The sequence below is a fragment of the Arvicola amphibius genome, chromosome 14, assembly GCF_903992535.2.
Source record: "Arvicola amphibius chromosome 14, mArvAmp1.2, whole genome shotgun sequence".
In the NCBI taxonomy this organism is placed as follows: Eukaryota; Metazoa; Chordata; class Mammalia; order Rodentia; family Cricetidae; genus Arvicola; species Arvicola amphibius.
Genome location: NC_052060.1, coordinates 34,878,308 through 34,902,401, shown reverse-complemented (window position 1 = coordinate 34,902,401; position 24,094 = coordinate 34,878,308). Strand labels below are relative to the sequence as shown.

Genomic DNA, 24,094 nt, shown 5'->3' with positions numbered 1-24,094 from the left:
TTTTCAATACTAAAAGTTTTTTTTCTATCAAACAGAATTCACCAAAGATGTATATATTATAGGTAAGTGAAAGGAAAGGGAAGGGTGAAATTGCATGAAAAGTCCAAAGTCATGTGTACATAAGTTGTAATACAATTTGCAATTTATTGCAAAAATATGCAACTAAAGGCACTGTTGGTACACAGAGGAGACTGGTTCCAGGATCACCCCACAGATATCAAAGTCTGTGCATGCTCAGGTCTGTTTAATATAATTGTGGAATTCACTAATCTATGCAATTCTGTGTATATGAAATAATCTATAGGCTTCTTAACCTAAATAGTCAAGCGAATGCTCTGAAAGAGTTGCTGTGCCATGCTGTGCTGTTTAGAGGCAAGGAACACATCTGCGCACATCACTGATGTGATTGTATGTTTCCCCTCAAATATTGTAGGTATGCTTGGTTGAGTCTGCAGATATAGAACCCATCTACCGAAGAGTAACTGCACTAATAGTCAATATGTGATGCAACTTTTAAATTAAAAATATGCTTGTAGTTGCTGAGAATTGAACTCAGAATAAAGGACATCGAGCCTATAATTCGTGATCCTTGAGAAGAAATAAGAAGGTGAAACCAAAGAAAACCATATAGTTATCCTCCTGGATATTGGAAGTAGACAAGTTTGCTGGGCAAAAATTGGGAACTTGGGGGTGGGGTGGGATGGGGGCAAGGGGAGATGGGGAGAGAAAAGCGTCAAGGGGAGGATAGGGAGAGCTTGGGGGAATGGGATGCTTGGGATATAGGAAGGGTGGATATGGGAGCAGGGAAGCATATATCCCAATTAAGGGAGCCATCTTTGGATTATTAAGAGACTGACTCTAGAGGGGTTCCCAGGTATCCAGGGAGATGCCCCCAGCTAGTTCCGTGGGCAGCTGAGGAGAGGGAGCCGGAAAAGGCCAGATCCTATAGCCATACTAATGAATATCTTGCATATCACCATAGAACCTTCACCTGGCGATGGATGGAGATAGAGACAGAGCTCCACATTGGTGCACCGGACTGAGCTCCCAAGGTCCAAATGAGGAGCAGAAGGAGGGAAAACATGAGCAAGGAAGTCTGGACTGCGAGGAGTGCTCCCATCCACTGAGATGGTGGGGCTGAACTATTCGGAGCTTACCAAGCCCAGCTGGACTGGGACTGAAAAAGCATGAGATAAAACCGGTCTCCCTGAACATGGGGGACAATGAGGGCTGCTGAGAAGCCAAGGACAATGACACTGGATTTAGACCCTACTACTCATACTGGCTTTTCGGGGGCCTGGCCTGTTTGGATGCTCACCTTCCTGGACCTGGATGGAGGGGGGAGGACTTCCCACAAGGCAGGGAACCCTTACTGCTCTCTGGACTGGAGAGGGAGGCGGAGTGGAGGGGGGAGGGTGGCAAATGGGAGGCGGGGATGAGGCAGAAATTTTTAATTAAAAAAATATACTTGTAGACTTAGAACTTTGCCTGAAGCCACATATGAATACAGTTCTCCTAAAAACAGAATTATAGTCCCACTTGCCTTCGAATATACTTCTGTTACTTTTGACACACTTCCAACCTGCTAAGGACTTTGTTTCTTTTCTTTTCTAGAGGAAAGTCTGAGGTTCCTTGGCCTCACCTGTGAGCTCCACCCTTGTTGCTTTCTTTTTTTTTTTTTTTTTTGGTTTTTCGAGACAGGGTTTCTCTGTGGCTTTTAGAGCCTGTCCTGGAACTAGCTCTTGTAGACCAGGCTCCTTGTTGCTTTCTTAAACCTGGGAAGGTCAAGGGAGAAGAGCAGGGCCTTCAGATGTTCTTTCCCTTGGCGGCTGTGGTCCCTTGGTTTCCAGTGCTCTTGGTTGGGGAGGCCTATCCTTGCTCTTGTCAATTAGTCTGGACATATTTACATAAAAAAATCACCATTGAAGTAAAATGGCTTCGAAGAAACAGTTTCATCTCCTGGGACTTTCATAGGAATAGAGTTTGAAATTGATTTTTAGAGTCTACACTTGGCCTGAGAATAGTTCAGTGGTGGAGTTATTGCCATTGGAGTTATGACCAATTACCATACTTATTTTTCTAGGATGAGTGGAAAAGAAACCCATTTTAAGTAGTTTTAGTTCTCACCTATGGTTCAAGGCGTGAAGAAAAACCTTTGCTTTGTAATGACGACAGTTTCTGGTGTTATCTGGACATTACTCTTATAAACATGGAGTTAGAATGTTAGAAAATGATTAAACAACCTCACAACTGAGGGATTTTGCACTCTGACCCCCAGTTTTTCTTTCCTGGGGCTTTTGTATGCGGCTGACATCTGAAATCACTTCTCTGGGTAGCGGGAACTCACGAAGGCCTTTTGCCCAAGGGAGAGCTGCCAATGCATATTCTACACAGACTGAACCAATTTCATCAAGACCAAAACACTCCACACTGCTGCAGGCAGGCTGGCTAAGGCTCAGAAGTTCTGTATCAAAACTCTCTATCCTGGAAGCAGGCTCTTTAAGAGTCAGGAAGAAAGCAACTCACAAATTGTATCTGACGAAGTCCCTAAAACTTAAAAGATTCCCAAGGTCCTCTTTCACCACCTGCTGTGGAGAGGAGACTCTCCCACTGGTCAAGCCGTCTTCACACGGTGCAAAGTTCAGGAACTGCAGCTTTTGTGAGATTTTGGTGATGCGCATGCTTCTGAGTCATCCACGCTCATGTAGGTAGTACCAGTAACTCACTCGTTCACCAGCTTAGACTTTGGTGTAGTTCTTTCTTTCATCTGTCACTAGTGCCATATTTGAGTTGAGTATAACTCTGTCTAGAAAGCTCCCCAGAAAGTCACACAATCTCATGATTTAGCCATTTGATAAATGATAAAAGGGGTTTCTACAGATAATAGACCTCGATAGAGTAGTATAAATCTTAGAAATAAAAAAATGCTTTAGACTTGAAGGTGTAGAAAAGAAAGTATTATTGAATAACTGAGGTGAAATTGTCAATGCTTCTTTAAAGTATTCTGTAGACTTCTTTGGATTTGTTCAGTAGAGTCCAAAGGTTTCTGAATCATAGTTCTGGTCTAATAAGGAATGGCTAGCAGAGTTGTAGCATAATGATAATGCTGCCTCATAAAATTTCTTCATAAGTAATGTTTATCACATTTGTTTATTGCATTACTCCATTTAATCCTATATAGTGGTAGATATGCTACTAATAGCATTTTATAGATAAAGGAAAGGAGATAAAGAGGTTGAGTTACTAGCAGAGTAACTCTTGCCAAGAGTAACACTTTCAAAATCCCTGCAAGTACTTTAGTTCCTAGGTGGAAATGAGTTCGGCTCCTAGGTCTGGTGAACACCAGTACGTTTTTTTCTTGTCTTCCGGAGTGACAAGATACTCCTGTAATCTCCTTGACCAAGATGTGGAATTAGCTAGTGCAAGTGGTATACTAGTAGTAAGGGGGGCCACTTATGGGTGCTCTGTGGAGAGACAAAGACACTGGAAATGAGTGAAGGGAGACACAGTGGTGGAACCTACATATCAAGAGAGATGGAAGAGACTAAAGATAACCAATGAATAAGAAACTTGTGAACCAAGAAAGTGATAGGGAAAATGTGAAGATGGTTATACTAGCTATTACTATGAAATTTTTAGCAAGTTGCATTATTTCTACACTTACAAATGAATTCCTTTCTTGTACAGATATATTGGCACGACTTTTAGATTTGGAATAAAACTGTCTCAAATCGGGGAATAATTGAGGGTAAGATGAAGTCACCTTGGCCCATCTGTGCATTGTGCTACTCTCTCCTTTTGTATATTTGGATATTCCTAAAACCAACAGCTTAAGAACTGTTTTAGAAACAATCGGTTTCGTGAAACATTGTTAAATGACGCTGCCTATTTTTTTCCAATATTTTTCCTTTTATTAAAAATAGATTCTTTTTTTTATTAAAGATTTCCATCTCCTCCCCCTTCCCTCCCCTCCCTTGCACCCATACCCCCACCACTCCACCCCTCTCCAAGACAAAGGCTGACGGCGGAGGAGGACTGAGAAACCAAGGACAACGGCAATGAACATGACCTCTACAGCATGGACGGGCTCACTGTGAGCCTTGTCAGTTTGGTAGCTCACCTTCCTGGACTTAGGGGGAGCTGGGAGGACCTTGGACTTAACATAGTGAAGGGAACCCTATTTTTCTTTGGCTTATGTGTTAATGTGTGCTTGGAGGAGGTGAGAGATGCTCGAATAATTAGAGTTTTGAGAAGCACTGATTACTGATTAGGCAGAAAGCCTACATTATCAAGAACATTACAAACTTATTTTAATGAAAGCTAATGTTAGAAAAAAATGATTAAGCCTGTAATCACACAGATGATCAAACATTCTAAAGACTGCTGTCATGGAAGAGAAAAGGATGAAAAGTTGAGAAGCTGGGGAAAGTTAAGGGAGAAATCATCCAAGACATCCATTTCATCTTGGCAAGTGGAGTCCACTATACGGTGTGCCCACAGGAGGATTTAGACATGCACAATTAGCCAGAGGGATAAGCCTGGCTCACACAGATCTTGCAATGCTCTTAATAAACAAACAAACAAACAAAACAGAAAAACAAAAGCAAAAAAATATCTACATACAGTTCAAGGAAAGAAAGTGCTCAACAGAAATGATGGGTGGAACATGCCATAGAAAAATGAAAGCCAGCAGGATAAAAGCCATTTCTCAGAGGACAGAACTATCTATGCCATGGAATAGGGTTGGCAAAGATTAATAATAAGGGTCAGTATTTCCCCAAATAGAAGGTCCAGGTATCTGGCCAAGATTACCGAGGAGGACATACAATGGATTGCATGCCCGAATCCTCTCAAAAAAATTGTATGTTGAAACCCTAACCCCTTTGTGATGCTTTTTGGAAGTGAAAGGTAGCCAAGACCATGGGGGTGGAATCCTCAGGAAAAGAATTGGTGCCCTTTAGAGGTATGTCAAAGCACTAGCTGAAGAATAAGAGCAAGAAGGTGACAATGTGTAATTTGGAAGAGTCCTTACTAGAACCACCATGCTGCCTTCCTCATCTTTGCCTCCCAGCCTCCATAACTATTAGTCAGTCCTACATCTGTGCTGGTTACACACTGCTCCGTGCTGCTTCCTCCCAGCAACCTGGATGCCAGCTGCCAGCAGCCTCTGCTGTGCGGTGTACAAACCCTAAAAGCTGCTGTCCCACAGGAGACTCTGGCTGACTCAGATGTAGTGTTTATCAGAATCCTGTGGCAGGCTTGGGAAACACAAGATCCTGGACTTTACCTGGCAGACTTTTTCTATCACAGTTTTTTTTTTTTTTTTGGAAAGCATTATATTTAAAAGCAGAATATGAAGCTGTACAAGAACTAGATGCATGGTTTAAAGGGTGCAGTTCAGTGGTACCAAGTAGAAGAGCATGTCTCCAGAAGGCTTACGTCTTGCAACACAAAAACTTTTCATCTTTCGGCCTTTGTAAATGAGACTGCTCCAGATACTTTACCTGAACAGAATCACGCAGGGCTTCTCTTTTTATACTGTTCTTTTATTTTACTAAGGTAATGCCAATAGTGTTCTTCTATCCGGTAGCGCCTGTGAGAACATTTTCTTTCTTTTTAAGGATATATAATTATAAATATTAAGGCTATATAATATTCTGTTGTGTATGACCTTGGGCTTAATTCATAGACTTGCCAATAGATATCTTCACCACCTTGTGGAGATATAATGCTGCTATGAACACAGTCAGACACTGTTTCTTCAAGACTCTATTTCCAACCCATTTGAATATACACCCAAGAGTGGGACTATAGGGTCATATGACCTCAGAGAATTCCATCCAGTATGTCTGGGGCATGTTCCAGAAAGCTGAAGTGTTGGTAAGACTTCAGGTCATACTTAAGCGTAATCTGTGGTTCATGTCTTGAAGGGCACCAAATTCAGGAAATTGCACATACTCAGTTAAGAGAAGTTTAAGAAAACACTGTGTGTTATGAGCAGGATGGCGGTAGAGATTGTATTTGAAGGCAAGGTCCCCTGGGTGGTGACTGCCGACGATGGTGATAAACGATGAGGCAGTCAAACTCTCAAGGGGTGGCCCAGTGTGAGGATGTCACAGAGCTAACAGTAGTAGCGTACTGACAACTGGGCTGGGATGTCAGACTAACGAATGCCCAGTGTTGGTTTATTTCAGCTGAAGCCTGACAAGGCTATGCCCCTGGAGTTATGTGGCTACAGACACAGTTCACTATGCAAGAAAAGAAGATACATATTCCATAGTAGTTCAAGGGTTTGGCCAAAGTCATGGTACATTCTGTGATGGTCACTGATATACTGTTACGTATGACCATTGAGAGAGACGTCTAATGAGACAGATAAAGTTGTAAGAAGCATAAATATATTCTGGAAGGCAGGCCTATGCTTACAGACTTGCCCCTCTTCCTTCTCTTCTTTAGTTTTAAGGAATTTTTCAGGAAGGAGCACTACTAAAATCCAGCAATCCAGTGCTGTCTATAAATATCTGCTCATCCCAGTAGGAAATTATGGAAGCCACTCCATACAAGGAAAACCATTAAAACCAATTTAGTATTGGTAATGGCAGAGCACAGTGTTACGTTCTGGCTTCCTTCGTGTCTGCAATTTACATCTCACTAATGGACTGGTTGCTTTCAAAGACCAGTTATCAGGCAGATCATACTCTGAGATCATAAAAGCAAGGTAATGACGGTGTTTGAGAATTCCCAAGTGCAGATAAGTGCATGTTTCGAATACTACACAGCCTTCCTTTAGTCCCTGTGCCCACGCTGGGGGACACTCCATTCTGCGTCAACCGCTAGTATGACAAAGACCTTGTTTTAGCAAATGTTTATAGCTTAGTTCACATAAAATCATAGCTTAGTCTCTGGAATTTTTTTTTAATTGACTAGCATCATTTCTTAGCACACAATGCAGTACCTATTTTTGAAAAGAACGAGTTTACCCTTAAGGTAAACCATAAGCTGAAAAAAAAGATAAGCAAGGAGAAGACAGCATTTTATAACTAAAGTAAATTTAATATTTTGTCACGTCACCTGAGTGAGAGGACACAATAAAATGGTGAAACAGTCAGCTAAAACCAATGACAATGGCTCAGAAGTGTAATAATAATAATAATAATAATAATAATAATAATAATAATACTTATGCTATGTACAATAGTGGTCACTTCCCTAAATATGAGCTATGAAAGTATCTAATTGAATTTCTAACTGAAGGCTGTCCATAGTCTCCGAAGGAAACGGGAACTGACTCAGATTCACGCTCCAGCTGAAACCTTGCTTATTGCAAAGGTATTCTGCTGTGTGCAAAATGCCGGGAGAAGAAAGCAAAGGCCAGCACAGAGAAGAGCAGAGGGGAATTCTGGGCACAGAAAATAAGATGCTGAAACCTGTGAGGTGACAAAGAGAGAAGACAGGAGAAAAAGAAGGGGAGGAGAGGAGAGACACACAGAGAGAATTTGATATTCAGAAAATCATGAGGTCATTATAATATTCAACCAATTATCATAATTGTTTGTAATGCTAAATTAGCTATTAAAATTTGTTTCTAAAATAAGGCTACATCCAGTTATCCAGAAAGTTCATCCCAACAAATAAAACAAAAGAAAAAACAAAACATAACTTTCCAGTAACAATATTAAGAGTAACGAGCATGCATTAAGCGAATCTCACATCCTCTTGGCAGTGCTGAGTCAAGCCCTATGTTTTAAGAGTAGGCTGAGACAAACAGAACAAAGAATTTAGACTCTCTTACAGCAAGCAGCTGAAGAGATGTGTGTGTTCTTCTTACCATAGCATATGCCACCAAATGGATGGGAGGGAGGGAGAACCAAAATGCCAGAGTATGGAGGAAAACCAGGATGGAAGAATTACATGGGACTGGCAAGCCAGAGATGAGCATCTACTGAAACAGGTGCACACACACATACACACACACACACACACACACACACACACACACACACACACACACACAGAGCTTGATACACTTGTGCCAACCACTGGTTACTTTTCCTATAAAGCACTCACTCCTCCTCCTCTGGGCACACAAGGTAACTGAAAGCAGGATAAAAGCTTTCATCGCTTCCCTTCTATTTTATGTCTACTCTGTGCTATGGGTCAGAGTCCCATGTAATTCCTCATAAGTGTGTTAATTGTTCACGGAATATCTATCTAGCGTCTTGCCACTGTCGACCCAGATGATTTCTCATCAAGGCCAAAGCCACGCAAATCAGAGCCACTGTCTTATACCTCCAGCTACCTTGGATTCCAGTTGCAGCAAAGTCCAACAGGACAGACCACCCCTAAAGGGAGATAATTACCCACGCATCCTGGAGCAGTTCACAGGACCAGCGTGTCCCTCTAAGAATAAAGATTTCTTCAACCACTGCCAAAGCAGCACTGAGACAGTAAATGAGACACACTTTGACCCAGGGTTCTCAATCATGCATCCATCTTCCTTCTTGCCACAGTTCTCCTGCTCCTTTAACTGAAGCCCACGCCAACACCTCAAACAGACCTGGGATCACAGACCCCCATTGTTCATTTTTGTCAGCATGGTCACCTTGGTTAAATATGCTCACTATGCTTGTCTATCTAGAAGTCTCTAACTAGCGTTTAGAGAGGGTGGCCAAGTCTAGCTTTTTTTTTAGGACTCCCAGAACTGGGACCTTGACCCTAATATTGAAATAATTCTCCCCTTGTTCTGGACCAGTAACTGACCACAGAGTCCCAATAGAGTTTAACATCAGAGCATCACGTTCCATCTCCACAGCCCTGCATTTCACAAAAATAGGACTCTATTATATTTTAAAATATTTCAAGAACATGACTATACTCCATAAGGCCTGCCATTGTCAGTCAGTCTGAGTCTTGGTCCAACCTGCTGGAAGTTCATCAGCACAAACAGATCTAGGCTCAGAGTTAATTCAGTATAAGGGAAATATTTGAGTTTTGACCTCATTAGAATTCAGACGTGGATAAGAACAGTTTGCACCAGCTCTCGCTCACAGGCACTTTGGAGTTCAGCTTTAGGAAGGCAGGGGGAAGAGAGCGTTTGGGATATATTTAAGGCCTTAGTCTTTGATTAAGTGTCACTTCTAAATCTCAGGAATAATGATGCCTGTTTGCATTTCCACACTGCTTTATCCACCATAAAACATTTTCCCTGAGTATGTGCCTTGTCTGGCCCTCCCACAACTCTGTGAGGGTATAATAACTTTTTAAAGCAAAATGGGGCGGGGAAAGCTCATATATTAGAACCTGTGAGAACCAAAGACCGGCATCCAGGCATGACAAAAAACCAGCTCCTTGTAGTTGCCTTTTTGGATATGGAGGGAACTCAGAACACACAGGATCCCATCAGTTTGCATTCAATATCAAGTTGCTGTTAGAGATGGAAATCTGAAATCTGACAAGGAATAGAGTATGGTATAGTTTATCATTCCAACATAAACTAAACCAAAACTGAACCGAGGAAGTTATTTCCAGAACCTATGAATCAATTTTTAATCAACACCTTCTTGATTTGCCAGCAAACAGGGCACTGAAACAAGTCTACAGAGTGCTATTGCCAAACGTTAGCAGTTCATACTTGTTTTTAGAGAGTACAAAGGAGACTGTGGAGCATGGGACACTGGCTTGTGCAGAGAGCCCCACTAGAAAAACATCTCAGAACGACTGGCAGCATCCTCTTATTCGAATCCCCTGTCTATTTGAAGAAGGAGTCAACACATAGAGACTGACTCTAAGAAAGGATGCTGCAGTTCTCCCCAGTGTGTGGCTGGGTCTAAGAAAGGATACTGCAGTTCTACCCAGTGTGTGGCTGGGTCTGCCCAGGGTGTTTTGTTTCGTTTTAAATTAGGGCTGGACAGGTTAGGGTTGGAATCAAACCGCATTCATTCGCTATTTTCAAGACTGACTCCCATTCTGGTACTTCTCGCCAAGCATCCTAGGCAGATGGTTTCTTTCTGAAGGACTGGGTGGCTCAGGAGAGTAAGTGTGCAACATTGTAAACAAGGCTCTGTGCATCTCCGTCCTCAGGGTTCCTCGATAAAGCACTGGAGTCACCAGAGGAGTGTCAATCTGCCCACTCCAGACCTCATCGTAAACAGAGATCTATCCCTTACCCACCTATCCATGAATCTTTAGGACCCTCAAGTTTGAGACATACTGAGTTCAAGCCTAACAGCTCTTCTTGCTACCGAGCATTTGTGCCTTCCCCCAGCTCCCATGCTGAAATCCTCATTGCTTCTGTGATGAAGTCAATAGTGAAGCCTTTGGTAGAGAAAAGGCCTCAGGACTCAGAGCAAGCTCTTATGAGAAAGGCCCCTTTACCATGTGTGGCCTCACAGAGAAGATGGGTATCTATGAATCCAGAAGTACACCCTTATTAGACAGCAAGTGATAAACACCATGACCACAATCTGTCCAGCTTCTAGAACCATTACAAATACTTTTTAGCTGTTTAAGTTAGTCAGTCTTTCATGTTTCATTATTGTACCTCGAATGGACTGAGACACTGGTCTATTACAAATTTTGCTTGAAAATACAATTTCTCACCACATGCCCACATATCCACTGGTTTTCCATAAGGATCTTTACGCAGGACTTCTGGAGAAAGATAGCCAGGTGTGCCAGCAAAACCTAGGGAAAAAGAGATGCTCATGAGTCAGGGTTGGCATGACAACATTAGTGGGAAATGGCCAGCAAAGAAAGAATGATTTAGGGACTTCTTTAACTTAAGATAAGCTCGGTCTGTCCTACCTTATAGATTATTTAAAACACACACACACACACACACACACACACACACACACACACACACACACTGGAAGTGTGGAAGTCAGTCTACTATAATATGCTGACACTACTTTTGTTTAGATGTTTTGACATCACTTATATTGAAGTTTAAAAACTAAGGCTGCAAAGAAATAATGAGAAAACTAGAGGTAGATTAGTTCTTTGCAAAAGATGACACCCAAATGCCTCTGGTAATCAATCACCTATAAAAAAGGGGGACGGAACAACTGAATACTACGAACAAATCAAAGGCAGATCTTCAGAAAATATTTTTTTTAAAAGAGACATTCTTTAGTACAGGACCATGAAGGTGGATAGGGCTACCAGCAACTGAAAGACTCACATTCGGAGAAGAAAGAAGCCCAGAAATATATCAATTCAATGTGTACTAATAAATAACTGGCAACTAAAAGGAGACTCAAGGACACTCAGATGAATCACCACTGAATGCGGACCAATGAGACCGCCAACTCTAGAAGACACAATGAAGAGGACTGATGGCAGAGAAAGCTTTATATTATATAAAGCAGTGTAGAATTCGATAAGAAATGCTTGAGCAACAATAAAATCTGTAACTAGACTCAAGTGGAAAATATTTTCTATTCCTGAAAATGAGTTTTTCAAGTAGAGAATACTTAAAAAATAACAAAAGTAACTATGTTCATTTGGAAGTGTTCTTTTAAAAGGCAAAAAAATGGAAAATGGAAAATTTCTTTAAAAAAAACACAATCGAGGGCTGGAGAGATGGCTCAGCCGTTAAAGGCTAGGCTCACAACCAAAAAAACACAATCGGAAGTTCCTCTGACACAAACTAACGCAAGTCACAGTCTTTATTTACCAGGAGGCAAAGTATCCAAGACATGAATGAGTCCTCGTTTCTGCAATGAAGTTATACTTACTACTTTAAAACAGAAACAAGCAAAAATTGGATGGAATTTAAGCCAAAGGATTTTCTTTTGCCTAATCTTCATTCATTTTAGTACTTTTCTCATTCTGTTTGGAAGAAAGTGATGGACCATGAGAAAGGGCTCCAGGATAGGGTCCCTCTGTGCAGTTGAAGTTTTACAAGGCATCATGAATCCACTGAGGTTCCATCACCTGTAGCTCAAGGATTACCCAAAGACATAATGTGGTATCATTGCAAAGTAGGGGTAGGTACAATTGTTGCAAGTGGCTTTAAATGGTCAGTTATACGGTCCTTATCCTTTCCACGCTCACCACCCCCAACTCTCGAATAGTACATAAAAAGAATCCAATGAGAAAATCATCTAAAATCTGATGAAGACTAGTGTCCTGAGTGTGTGCGTTCAGATCCCTGTCAAACACACAGACTGTTTGATTCTGAGCAATTGACTTGACTAGCCTCTTCTAGCTCTCTTGGAAATGAACTTCTCATTCTTACAATGATGGTAATATTTGCATCTCGTTTCTGTTTCATCATTGGTCTCATTAGATGTGTATATTTGTGTCCTTTGATTTCACTTTTATAAGAAATACATGTATTCCACAATTGAAGACTAGTCAACTTCAATTTGTCTTACAGCTGGCCAAGTGCAGGAGAATTAACGATATTCTCCTTGGAAAAAACATAAAAGAAAATTACTACAAAAGAGTTAAAAAATAAAAAGACCAAGGTGAGTATGGCGACACACATCTATAAAATCCCAGCATTTTGGGGTACTGAGATCAGAGGCGTGTGGATTCAAGACAACTTGGGTTCTAAGGTGATAAATAATTAAGTATTCCAGATCTAAACTATCTGAACCCTCACTCTGAGACTAAAGTGTCAAGAGAATGCTATCAATCTTATCCTTACTGAGAATCCCCATCACTTGAGCTGCCTGTTGGTTCTAGTCCTAAATATTGGAAATCATACACAATACACTGAACAATGACCTCATGAATACAGCATTCTGGAATACAGTAGACAAGGTCTTATTCATCAGGGAATTGAGCTCCTAAGAATATAGGATTGTTAGGATAAATGCTATCAAGGTTAATAAGAACTTGCTTTCTCCAGAGACAACATGACTTTTACTTCAAAGAACTAATAGGAGTATCAAAACAGACAAAGAAAGAAACAGAAATATCACGTGTCGGAAATATATCCATTAGATTGTCTTCTCATTCATAAAATCACTTAATATTTAAAATGAGAGGCATGATAGTAACTAAGAAAATCTTCTGTGATGCAAGATTTTTGTAGAGCCTCTGTTGCCATAGCAACAATATGATGCTAAAATAATATTGCAGATACCTTTTGCACCCAGTTTCTTAGGATAAATGGGATGTATGTAAAGATTTCTGTGGAAATTTATTTTATTTTATTTTTTTACAGTTTATCAAATGTGCTACATTGGATGCTAATTCTCATAGTTTTGGCCACTACTTAAAGAGACGAGAATTATAGAGTGAAAAATGAATAAGAGGAAGAAAGTTCATGGAACTAAAAATGAGAATTAAAATAAAATAAAAGGTTTATTTATATTTTTCAGTATGCACCATAATGTGTGTGCCAGAAGACCACCTCAGGCGTAGCTTCTTAAAGTATCAGCCACCTTGCTCTCCGACACAGGGAGAGTCAATGGTCTAGAGATCACCAAGGAGGTTAGGCTGGCCTGTCAGTGAGCTCCAGGGTCCTGCTGTCTCTCTCTTTTCCCCCTAGTGTGGGGATTACAAACACGAACTACCATCTCTAGATTAAATATAAAAAAATACTATTTATTATTACTGTGAAGAGAGAGTGCATGTATCTGCAACACGTGTGTGGAGGTCACATTCTGTATTAAAACCCTCCTACTGAGTCTTAGAACAGAATCCCTTTTACGGTGAACTTTTTAAAAAGATATACATGGCTTGTTTCGCAGTATTTTCTGGTTACGACTAATTTAATATCAGGTTCCATGTTTCAGAATTAGTGAAGAAGCTGCTGGATGACCATTGCTACTGTCCTCTGGTGTCAGGAACCTGGAGTTCCAGGCTGGGAGAGCACAGTTACATGAAGGAGAATAGCCCTACTCACCAAACCACGCCTGCTGGTCGCCTTGAACTTCTATGGCTAAGCCGAAGTCTGCCAGTTTCACAGCTGCTCCTTTGGATTTGCTAGCTAAAAGCAAATTCTCAGGCTTTATTTAGAAAGAAAAAGAGAGAGAGAGAGACTAAAGTGAGAATCTATTTTAAGCAACTACTTAAAATGACCGACATTTGTACAAGATTAAACGGGGAGGCGGGGTTTGGGAAACAAACTCATGCACTGTTGTCTCTTGTGGAGATTTCCATTCCTAAATCCCAGGGAAAGGATGGTTAGAAAACTATGGAGAACAACCACGGATGCAGGCTTCAGACAGATGCATTGGGTACTGCAGAGGCAATGGGGAGGGATGCAGTTAGTAGAGCCGCTGGCTTCACCTGCTCACATGCCTCCAAGGACCATTCAAGTGCACATTTGGCCACTGACACGGACTTAGAAGCCTAACAAAGCACATACATTTTCAGCAGGAGGAAACCTGGCAAGATGATAACCAGAGTTGGACCAACCTACAGACATTTGGCAAATGTAACAGCAAATTAAATCCCACTTGATTTGTAAGAGTTTGGACTCAAATGCAGTGATTTTGATTCCTCAATGTTTCCAAACAATTTCTGCACAAATTTTAGAGACTTACTCTGAATTATGTATTGAAATGGCTGTCTTTAAGGATCTGTTTATTCTTAAAGGCAGAAAGAGAATACTGTTTGCCAAATGTTATAGTTAGCTTTAAGCAAAAATTTATAAGCCACATTTTACTTTGTGACTTACAATCCTTTAAAGTGTGACTAAAATATTATGCAGATACTTATTCTCCCACCTAAAATACTGCGGGAAAGATACATTTTTCTTTGTTGTTGATCCTTCCTCAAGGACTGACAAAGCAGTCTTGGAACGAGGCTGTGTCTACACCATTGTTTCCCAACCACACTGGAGTTTTGAAAACTAGAATTGAGATAGAGCCTTCAATTTCCCTGGTAGTCCTCATGGATGCTAAGGAACAGAGTAGGGATATGGTAGAGTATTGAATATTATGTACAGTGAAGCCCTGTCCACCCAGATATCTGGATCAGCATATACACGGGACAATGGCCCAAGGTCTTCCTGCTTTGGATAACAACCCATGAATTTTGAGTCTATGTCTCCACCAAAACAGTTGGGAAACAATGCTCCTTCCAAGTACCAAAACTGTTCTCTATAAATACGAAAATGTCAGCCAAATGATTTTGTTTATGTGTTGACAAACAATTTTACATCAATCTGACTTCTCTCTCTCTTTTAGATTTGTCAGTTTCATGGGTTGTTTTGGACTTGTGTAAACACAGCCTAAGCCAGTATGTATTAATCAAGCCAGCCATGCAAGACAGCAACACCCATAAGCAGAATTTAGAAGAGATTAGGTTAGATCTACAAGAAATTAGAGGGCGAGCAAGCAAGTTTCAGTTAAATACCAGAATTCTTCAGGCAATTGCTGCCCACTGCCATCAGATTCACTACTATTGTGATCACTGTACATGTTAAAGGACCTTGGTAGCTTTTCAGGGTTGAGTATGGTTTTGAACTAAGTCGACATCAAAAACATCGTTTAATTTGGAGTTTGAGATGAACATGTTTCAAGAATAAGAAAGCCCTTCAGCTGATGTAACTTTTATTATGATTTAATGTTTGATATTGGAACCTTGGATATTTATCAGTGTGCTAATGTATTTAATCAGGCCAAGTTATTTACTTTTGACATTTTAATTTCATAACAAAAATTTATGGTCAACTACCTTTCCATTTTCTAATTTAATCGACATAATTTTCTACTACTTATTTATGGAATAAGCAACTTAGACTAAGCACACTGAACAGCAGACAACAATTGATTCCCCTTCTTTGGAAGTTTCACATTCCAAAGAACTGAGATTTCAGAAACGCCTGCTCATGTACTCCAATCTAATTTGCCAACCACAGACTCATTCAAGGAAAAAGTTCCAATCACTTAAGAAATCAAGGTCGATTTAGAACCTTTGGTATAGAAGATACTTGAGCAAATGCCAGTGTCATTAGTGAGTAAAGCCTTTTAAAATTTAATGTGCCTTTACTCTCCCCACTACACTAAAAGTTTCTGGCCAGGGCTTTATGAATAATGCCCTGAAAACTCAACTCTCTGACTGGGGCAGTATTCATAGCTAGAGATGACCTAAAAGGCCTCACTCTAGGACCCATGAGTCATCCAAGAAAATAGGAATCCATTTGTATGTGAGTTTCACCTGGCACTCATGAAGACTGTTCAGCAGCAGCTATGGACAGGAGAAGGCAGGCCTATTTCCATGGGATGGGATACATTTTAAAATTAAGAATTAAAATTAAGATACATTTTAAATCAGACAGCTTTGCCTCTGTGCATGTCACTTGGGAAAAAATAACATAAAGAATATGGAATGGAAGCTGAAAAGTTAGAGCAGTTTTTGATTTTATTACAGGAGTCTGCTTTTTATTATTTCACTTGAAGATTGCTTTAAGTGGCTAGCTTTAATAAAACCCTTAAAATGTCACTCTCATTTTACTTCCATAGGGTTTCTTTCTACTTTTTAGAAAGGGCAGTTAGAATAATTTGTCTATCATGGTCTGTGGGGGTGCGGGTGGCTGACTCATTAATAATTTCTAAAGAAACTTCTAATGGGAACTGGCACATTTGTTTTGGGTTTTCACTCCTAACTTTCATCTTGAAACTATATTGTTCTATAAAAGTCCACTGCTGAGCAGTTCAGACTCTGAATGCCTAAGAAAGTAACATTATCTGTTACCAGGTTACACTAAAACAGAACAAATAGAATGGTGGTGAGTGCAATCCTTAGGAAGAATTTCTACCACATAACAGTTGCTAGTAGCCCATTGTTTTGACTTCCTAGGATGAATGTGATGGGCAGAATCAGCAGGGATCGTCCCACACACCTGGATATGAACACTGACTCAGCAACAGGAGTGAAGTGGGTAGAATGATGAATTAGAAAAATATGTGAATTCAAACCTCATGTCTTGACTTTCATTTTGATGCTGCAGACTTGGGTAACCCACGGACCCCTGCTGTTGATTGATCACTTCCTTCGTCTCTCAAACAGTATCATGAAGCTACTGAATTGTATCTCATGGCAATAGCTAGTGGATGTGAATCATTAGAACACCACACTTTGTAGGGACGATATACATGTTGGTGATCAGGTATTATAATCTTTTGGGGCTGGTCATTTCAATATGCAGAAACATTTTCAATCTGTAACGCATGTTTAAAACTGAAGAAATGTTCATATTAATCCCTAGGTTGGCCTGTATACTTTACAATGATCTCTACCCTCTTACAATGTGATCACTTTTTAGGTTGGTTTTAAAATAGCATCTCCTGACATTCTCACACATAGGTTTCCTTCCCCACCCCATTTCTTCCTAATGGTGGAGGATTTTCCATGACATCTGGTCTCAGTGTCAACAACCATTTATAGCATATCAGCTGCAATGAGCAGCAACTGTGTACAAGTTTTGTTCTGTGTTTCCATATGGATATGAAAGCAATAGCTTCCAGGAGAATGTAAAGAGTTATTAAAATTATTCAGATATCTTGAATTACTTAGCAAGTTGTGGAACTGCCTTCAGAACTAGTGGAAACTTGGAAACGGAAATAAATCTCAAGCTCCTCAGTTTATAAACTGAGAAATGTCCAAAAGAAAGAGTCCAGGACTCCGTGTTAGATATCTTAATTGCCCCAGTTTGGAGCACATAGGTGTGTGTATGTGTGTGTGGGGGGGTATGGGCGCATGTACATGCTCACATAGAAGGCAATATGGAGTGTTTTGCTCTATCACCCCACATTTTGCTCTTTGAAACAGGGTCGGTCTTTCACTGAACATGGATCTTGGTGAGTGGCTATGCTGGCTAGCCAGTGAGCCCCTGGTATCCTCCTGTCTATGCCTCACAGTGATGGGGCCACAGGAGTGCACAAGCAGACTTTTATATTGTGTTAGTAATTCAGAATCATGCTCAAAGCAGCAAGCACTTTACCCACCAAGACATATTTTATAGATTTAGTACTTGTGGTGGCTTAACTGAGAATGTTTTATATAGGCTCACAGATTTGAATACTTGGTTGCCAGGGAGTGACACTATTTGAAAGGATTAGAAGGTGTGACCTTGTTGGCAGAGTGTGTCACTGGGAGTGGGCTTTGAGGTCTCTAAACGCCCATTTTAAGCCCAGAGTCTCTCTCTTCTTGTGGCCTATGGATTTGGATGTAGAATTCTCAGTTATTTCTCTGGCACCATGTCTGCCTGCATGCCACCATGCTCCCTCCATGATGGTAATGAACTAAATGTCTTAACTGTAAGCAAACACCAATTAAACACTTTCTTTTTATAAGCATTCCCGTGCTCGTGGTGTGACTTTAGAGCACTAGAACACTGACTAAGAAAGTATTGGTATTCCATTCTGATGATATAAAAATGGTTCATTTTCAGAAGGCAGTCTATTTGGTGACACTTTTGAAGTAATCAAAAAATAATTCCCATCTATATCTAAATAAAACAACAGAAAACCTAGAAGACATAAGACTTGATCTTAATCTTCAGTCTTTAATTAGCACCATCTTTATTAAGAGATTAGTCTGAAAAGACAGTGACCACATGAGTGTTAGTCACAGAGTTTATCCGGCATGCATGTGATACATGTCAAATAAACGTTTAAACAATTTTATATTTTATGATTTTATTGTGATGTATTGATTGTCAAATTCCCCTAGATATTATTTGTAATGAACTATAGTGATATTTTACTTATGTTTTAATAAATAAAGTTTGCCTAAAGATCAGAAGGGCAAGCTAAGCCACTAGAGGTCAGGCAGTGGTGGCACACACCTTTAATCCCAGGATGTGGGAGGCAGAGGCAGATGGATCTCTGTGAGTTCAAGGCCACCCTAGGCTACACAAGATCAATGCAGAAACAAATCAAGGTGGTGGCGGCTAACACCTTTAATCCCAGTACTAGAGAGTCACACACCTTTAATCTGAGAACTAACTGAAAATATAAAATGGGAGGAGACAGAGGCTCAGGGCTCAGTTGCAGTTTCCTCGCCTTGGTAGAGGTAAGACTTTGCTAGTGGCTGTCTGCTTTGCTTTCCTGGTTTTCAGGCTGAACCCTAATATCTGTCTCTGGGTTTTTATTATTCAGGCTACAATGAATTTTAAAGGTCTTTTAAATCTCCTTCCCTTTAATTTAGAATCTCAGTAATCTAACTAGAGGCTGGCTGTTCTCTGCTTTCGTATGTTTGCAGTCACTCTTTCTTTCACCAGAGATGTGTGAGCAAAGCTCCAGAACAACTCAGTGGGATTTAGCCTGAGCTGAAAAGCCTGAATGCCATCTACACTTGCTTCGTTTGTGCACCAGGACAGATGGCTTTAGCTTTCATTCAGTTTATTTTTTTCCAGGAAGCCATACTTGTAGTATTCACTGCACCCCATTCTTCTCTCTTACTTTACTTCTGTGCTCTGAGTAAAGTGTGCTAAGTTGACCAAGAGAAGCCGAGTGGCACTGGTGTGGCTGCACCCCACAGCCTCTGCTTCTCTAAACACACAGTACATGATAGACTGACCCCCCTCCATGCTGTATTTTCAAATACATCCCTTCTTAGCTAGCTAGACAAACGCTATGCAGAAATGACTGTCCTTTAAGCTTTTATCTAAAGACAGGTCTGAGAAAAACAGGATACACAGTTCTTTATCTAAAGACATTTATCATTAAGACAGACTTGAGAAAAACAGGATTTTCTAACTATTCAAAAATTTAGAATTTGCAATATGATGTATTTACTACCATAACTAACAAAGACTTACTGAATGCTTTCCATCATCCGTGCTCTCTGAAAACTAATTCCTTTCTATTCAATCATAAATTTCTATGAGGTAGCCATAAACATCTCTAGAATTAAAGCATCTCTCTCTCTCTCTCTCTCTCTCTCTCTCTCTCTATCCATCTATCATCTATCTATCTATCTCTTAACTAATATCCCTCTGTCAATCTATCCATCCATTGTTCATCTACCTACTTGATCTTCCATTACCTGTTACTAAAAAAGAGGTCAATAGAAAATCAGCATCCTCTGCTGAGGGATACACAGGGTTTTGATTTTGTGGCTAATAGCTCCAGTTGTGCCACAAAGCTTCCTACTTATCCAATAACACAATAATGTGAGTATTACTGTTAGAACCTCTAATCCTATCTAGATGTGAACCAATGGTCCCACTACTGTGTGGAGGCCCAAAACTGTGAGCCTATTTCCAACTTGTCTAAAGGTCAGAGAGTTTTAGCTTGTTCAAAATTGCTGACAAGTGCGCCTACACAACCTGACCTAGGGTATGGATGCTTGGTGTTTTGGACATGAAGAAGGTCTATACAGGTAGATCCACTCAATCATGACCAAAGGTCAGGAAATTCAAACATACTTCTGTTCTTTCTTTTGAATTAAGAGGTTTGACCTAGGAAGTGGCTGCCTTCAGGATACTTAATCTAGTGTGGGTTCACTGCCTAAACAAGATTGTTTTTCTCAAGCACCAGTGACTTGGTGTCTCAGGTATTGAAGAAGCACGTAACTGTTCCAGTTGTCCTTTATGTCATGTTAAAGCCGGCTTTTGCCTTCTTCCCCCCTCTTGTATTGGGGTATAAAATGTATGGAAAATTAAACACAGGTCGATTTCAGTATTCACTGGAACTCACTTCTGATACTATCCTGTTCTTCTGTTTGTTATTTTCACTTATATCTTTGCTCTCTTTTCTTATTTTTCTAATCCCCAGGCCCCCTTCCTGGTAAGTGGTACCCTTGTCAAAGCATGGTCCCCAACATTATTGGAGACATAAAATACTGCTGTCCACATGTCCACTGAGAACAGTCTGGTGGTGACCAATCTCCTCTCCCCATCTTTGAGTCATCTCCTGTTTCTTTTCCCCAATTTGCCATCTGTGCCTTAGACTTGATTCCGGATGCCAATAATTTTGTATCATAATTTTAGATTAAAGAGGTTGGCAGTTAATCAAGTATTCAAAATAGTGAGTGTTATAGTTTTTTTAAGATATAGTTATCCTCCTAGTTTATGGATAATCTATTATGATTACTCTTACGTTGTAAATGTGTACTTAATATACATTTGTTCTTTTGTTTGAATTTTATCTGTTCCTGGATTTAAGAAGCATGTTGTAAGCCTTGATTAGGCTAAGGTCCTTTGCTAGGCACTGCGGTGTCACATGGATGTTAGTCTAGGAGTACTTTAAAATGCACAGCAGTCACAAGCACCTTTGATGATAATAAACACAGCACGGCCTATGCTCTTCTCTAAGTGATTTAGATGAACTAAACCACATACATTCAGTAAATTAATGTGAACTAACATACAAATCAGTATAAAGAAATAAAGACAAGAGGTATGGGAACCAGAAGGGAAACTTGGTTTAAAACCTGGTGGTGAATGCCTTTATATTTGATTACATTGGTCAATATGACACTTCCAGTGTGTATTTATCACACAGAATGTATTCATTTGGTTAAAAAGGCACAAAACAAAGTCAGGGGTTTAACACGATTACATGTACACACGACGCTTTTATTATACAAGTTTTGCTTCCATTAGTGTGATTAGGAAGTGGTCAGCTGACAAGCACTGAGAAGCAGACTTTGTAGGAGTCTACCCTAGTCATCAATTTAACAGAACTAGGTCAGCAATTACAGAAATTACAGTACATGCTCTCAAAATGACATCTCTATCCTTTCTGAAGATTGGAGAGGCAGGATGGAGAAACCAAGGCATATAGTACACTATTTCTTTTGGTAGTCAGCCTTGCTAGAAAGCATTGCCTGAAATTTTGATCACTGAGTTTAGATCTTATATCAGCAAACTTTTTCCTTTACAGCCAATGCCCCAGGTCCTCTGCCATCTTTGAATTCCAGATTTTGAAGGGTTTGGCTGAGTCTGGACACAATAGCAGCAATCCATATCCTGATCCCATAAAACATATCATAAAACCGAGAAAAGAGAATTCCCACTTTTTATGTTTAGTTTAAGAATATACATTTGGTCACATAAATGCAGTAAAATGTTCCAAGCGGGTCTCAGCATCTGATAAACAGCACAAAGAATGTGCCTATCCATGAAAGCCCCCCCCGGAAACGTAAAAAGTCCTATGGGTCCTGACAGCTAACAGAAAGGGCTTCTGACTGCTCCCTTGACCACTGATGAATTTTTGATACTGTTGTCTAAGATAGGACTTTTCAAAGAAACATGTTATTGTTCTTCTTTGTCCTAATACACATATGTGGTGTTAGAAAATGTGAAGTATTCTATCCTGACTCTTCCAAAGAAAATACTCTCAACCATAGCTTTGCTTTTCATAGTTAAGATTCTCAGAATCAACTGAAATTGAAAAAGAGTCTGGAAAACAAAGTCAATGTTTTGGTACAAATCATACTGCCACATACTAATAGCACTGGGGATTCAGATGTATATCTTTGTTGAACATTAAGTGAAACTACAAATTCATAGTTTCTAAAGCTGCAGAAATGTGTGTATGAGAAGGTCCAGGCCCTTCCACTGACCACTACATTGCCTCTGCAGTAATAACTGGAATGCTGAGATTGCAAACAAAGAAACTATAATATACAGTGATGTACACCGGCTACCGTCTCCTAACGCTGTGGCTTTATTTTATTTGCTATTGTAGGCTTCTGTGTTTCTCAGAAATATCACAAGCGAAACTAGAATCATGAGAGATGGGAACAGGAAATAAGTGGAAGAGTCCCCTGAACTATCTCATTCTAAGCAATCTAATTTTTTTTTTTTCTGGATGGTAACAGGAACTGAGTAAACTCTTATAGCTATTAGTGGGCCCCCATGGAAAAATACAAACATGTTTCATATGCTTGATCTGATATTATTTTTTAATGTATTTTTATGAGATTGTAGTATGTCCCCTAGAAATACAAATAGAAGAAGCAGGAAGTCTACGGTCCTAGAAGCCCAAGAACTGCTGGTATGGGAAAGAGTTCAGACTTCAAAAAGGCATTCAATTACTGAAGCTAAGTCTATGCTTACAATTTTGAAAATCATTTATATAATATTAGATATACAGTATAAATGTAAACTATAATCTTGAAATTTATGCTTATTATATGGAAATAAAGCAAGCTATTTATTGTTAATGTTAGGAACTATTTCTCTCTGTTAGGAGATGAAATGAGAGGCTGTGGTGAGGGGAAGTACTAGGATGTGTGTGTTGCAATGGGTCCACGTATCTACTCGAACTTTTGCCTTTCTGGACATAACTGCAGCTGAACAGTCACTAGCAACTCTGTGGCTCTTCCTTTATCTTCTCCAACAGCATTACTCACCTTCAGGTCCCGATGGACTACGCCCATCTGATGGCAGTGTAGCACAGCCTCCAGGATCTGCTGAATGCAATGACTGCATGCAAACACCAGGGGGCGTGTGTTAGTTCCAAGCGTACACTCACTGTCTGTATATCCTTAGAGAGACCGGGTTAAAGAGCAAAGCTAGCGGACAACTAGTGTTGAATTCACCTCCTTCGGTCAGAGTAACACATTGCTCAAGGAGAGTGACTACTGCCTGGGAACAATCAGGATATTGCCAGCTGTGAGCCATGGTGTGCATCGACTTGTTCTAAAAAGATCCATTTGGACAATATCTCATTTTGTTCTGGAGCTCATTTCCTGGTTATAAATTCTTCCAGGAAACGAACGGGAACACAAATATAATCTCTGAAGTTGTTATGCTCTGCCGCTACTCCACACACATAAACTCTTTCCCCATTCTTTCCCATTTTCCCAGGATCCTGCTTTTAAAAGCTATCCTGTTAGCACACAAGGCACCATTAGGTTTAAATGAGGACACACAGTGGATTTTTGACAAGCGTCAGGCTGGCCGTTGTTACCCCGTGCCTAGGGTTCGTCAGACTCAAGTGAGCAGCGTGTACCCAGTTGTCCTGCTTCAGCAACCCGTGGTCTCAGAACAGAAGTGGTGTTTTAAATCTACAGGCAGACATACATCACAGGCCAAGGTCATTCCAGGCCAGTGCTGGACAGTTCAGGAAAGCCTGCCCTCAAACCAACTCTGGGAATTTGTTGCTTGGACACGTAGCAGGTTGTACTGGTGCTGCTCTCCCCTTCCTGCTATGATGTATATTTAGCCTGTAGA

At 40.3% G+C, this 24,094-nt stretch overlaps 1 protein-coding gene across 2 annotated transcripts in view; it reads right to left on the bottom strand.

Annotated features, from left to right (window-relative positions):
* Camk2d (calcium/calmodulin dependent protein kinase II delta) overlaps positions 1-24,094 on the bottom strand; it is a 253,170-nt gene that overhangs the window by 53,585 nt on the left and 175,491 nt on the right. For both annotated transcript variants that reach the window (XM_038311055.2, XM_038311054.2), the window contains exons 7-8: positions 13,862-13,964; positions 10,600-10,683 (exon numbers count right to left, since the gene is read on the bottom strand). In XM_038311055.2, the coding sequence (XP_038166983.1) occupies positions 10,600-10,683; positions 13,862-13,964 (187 nt within the window). The remainder of the gene's footprint in view (positions 1-10,599; positions 10,684-13,861; positions 13,965-24,094) is intronic.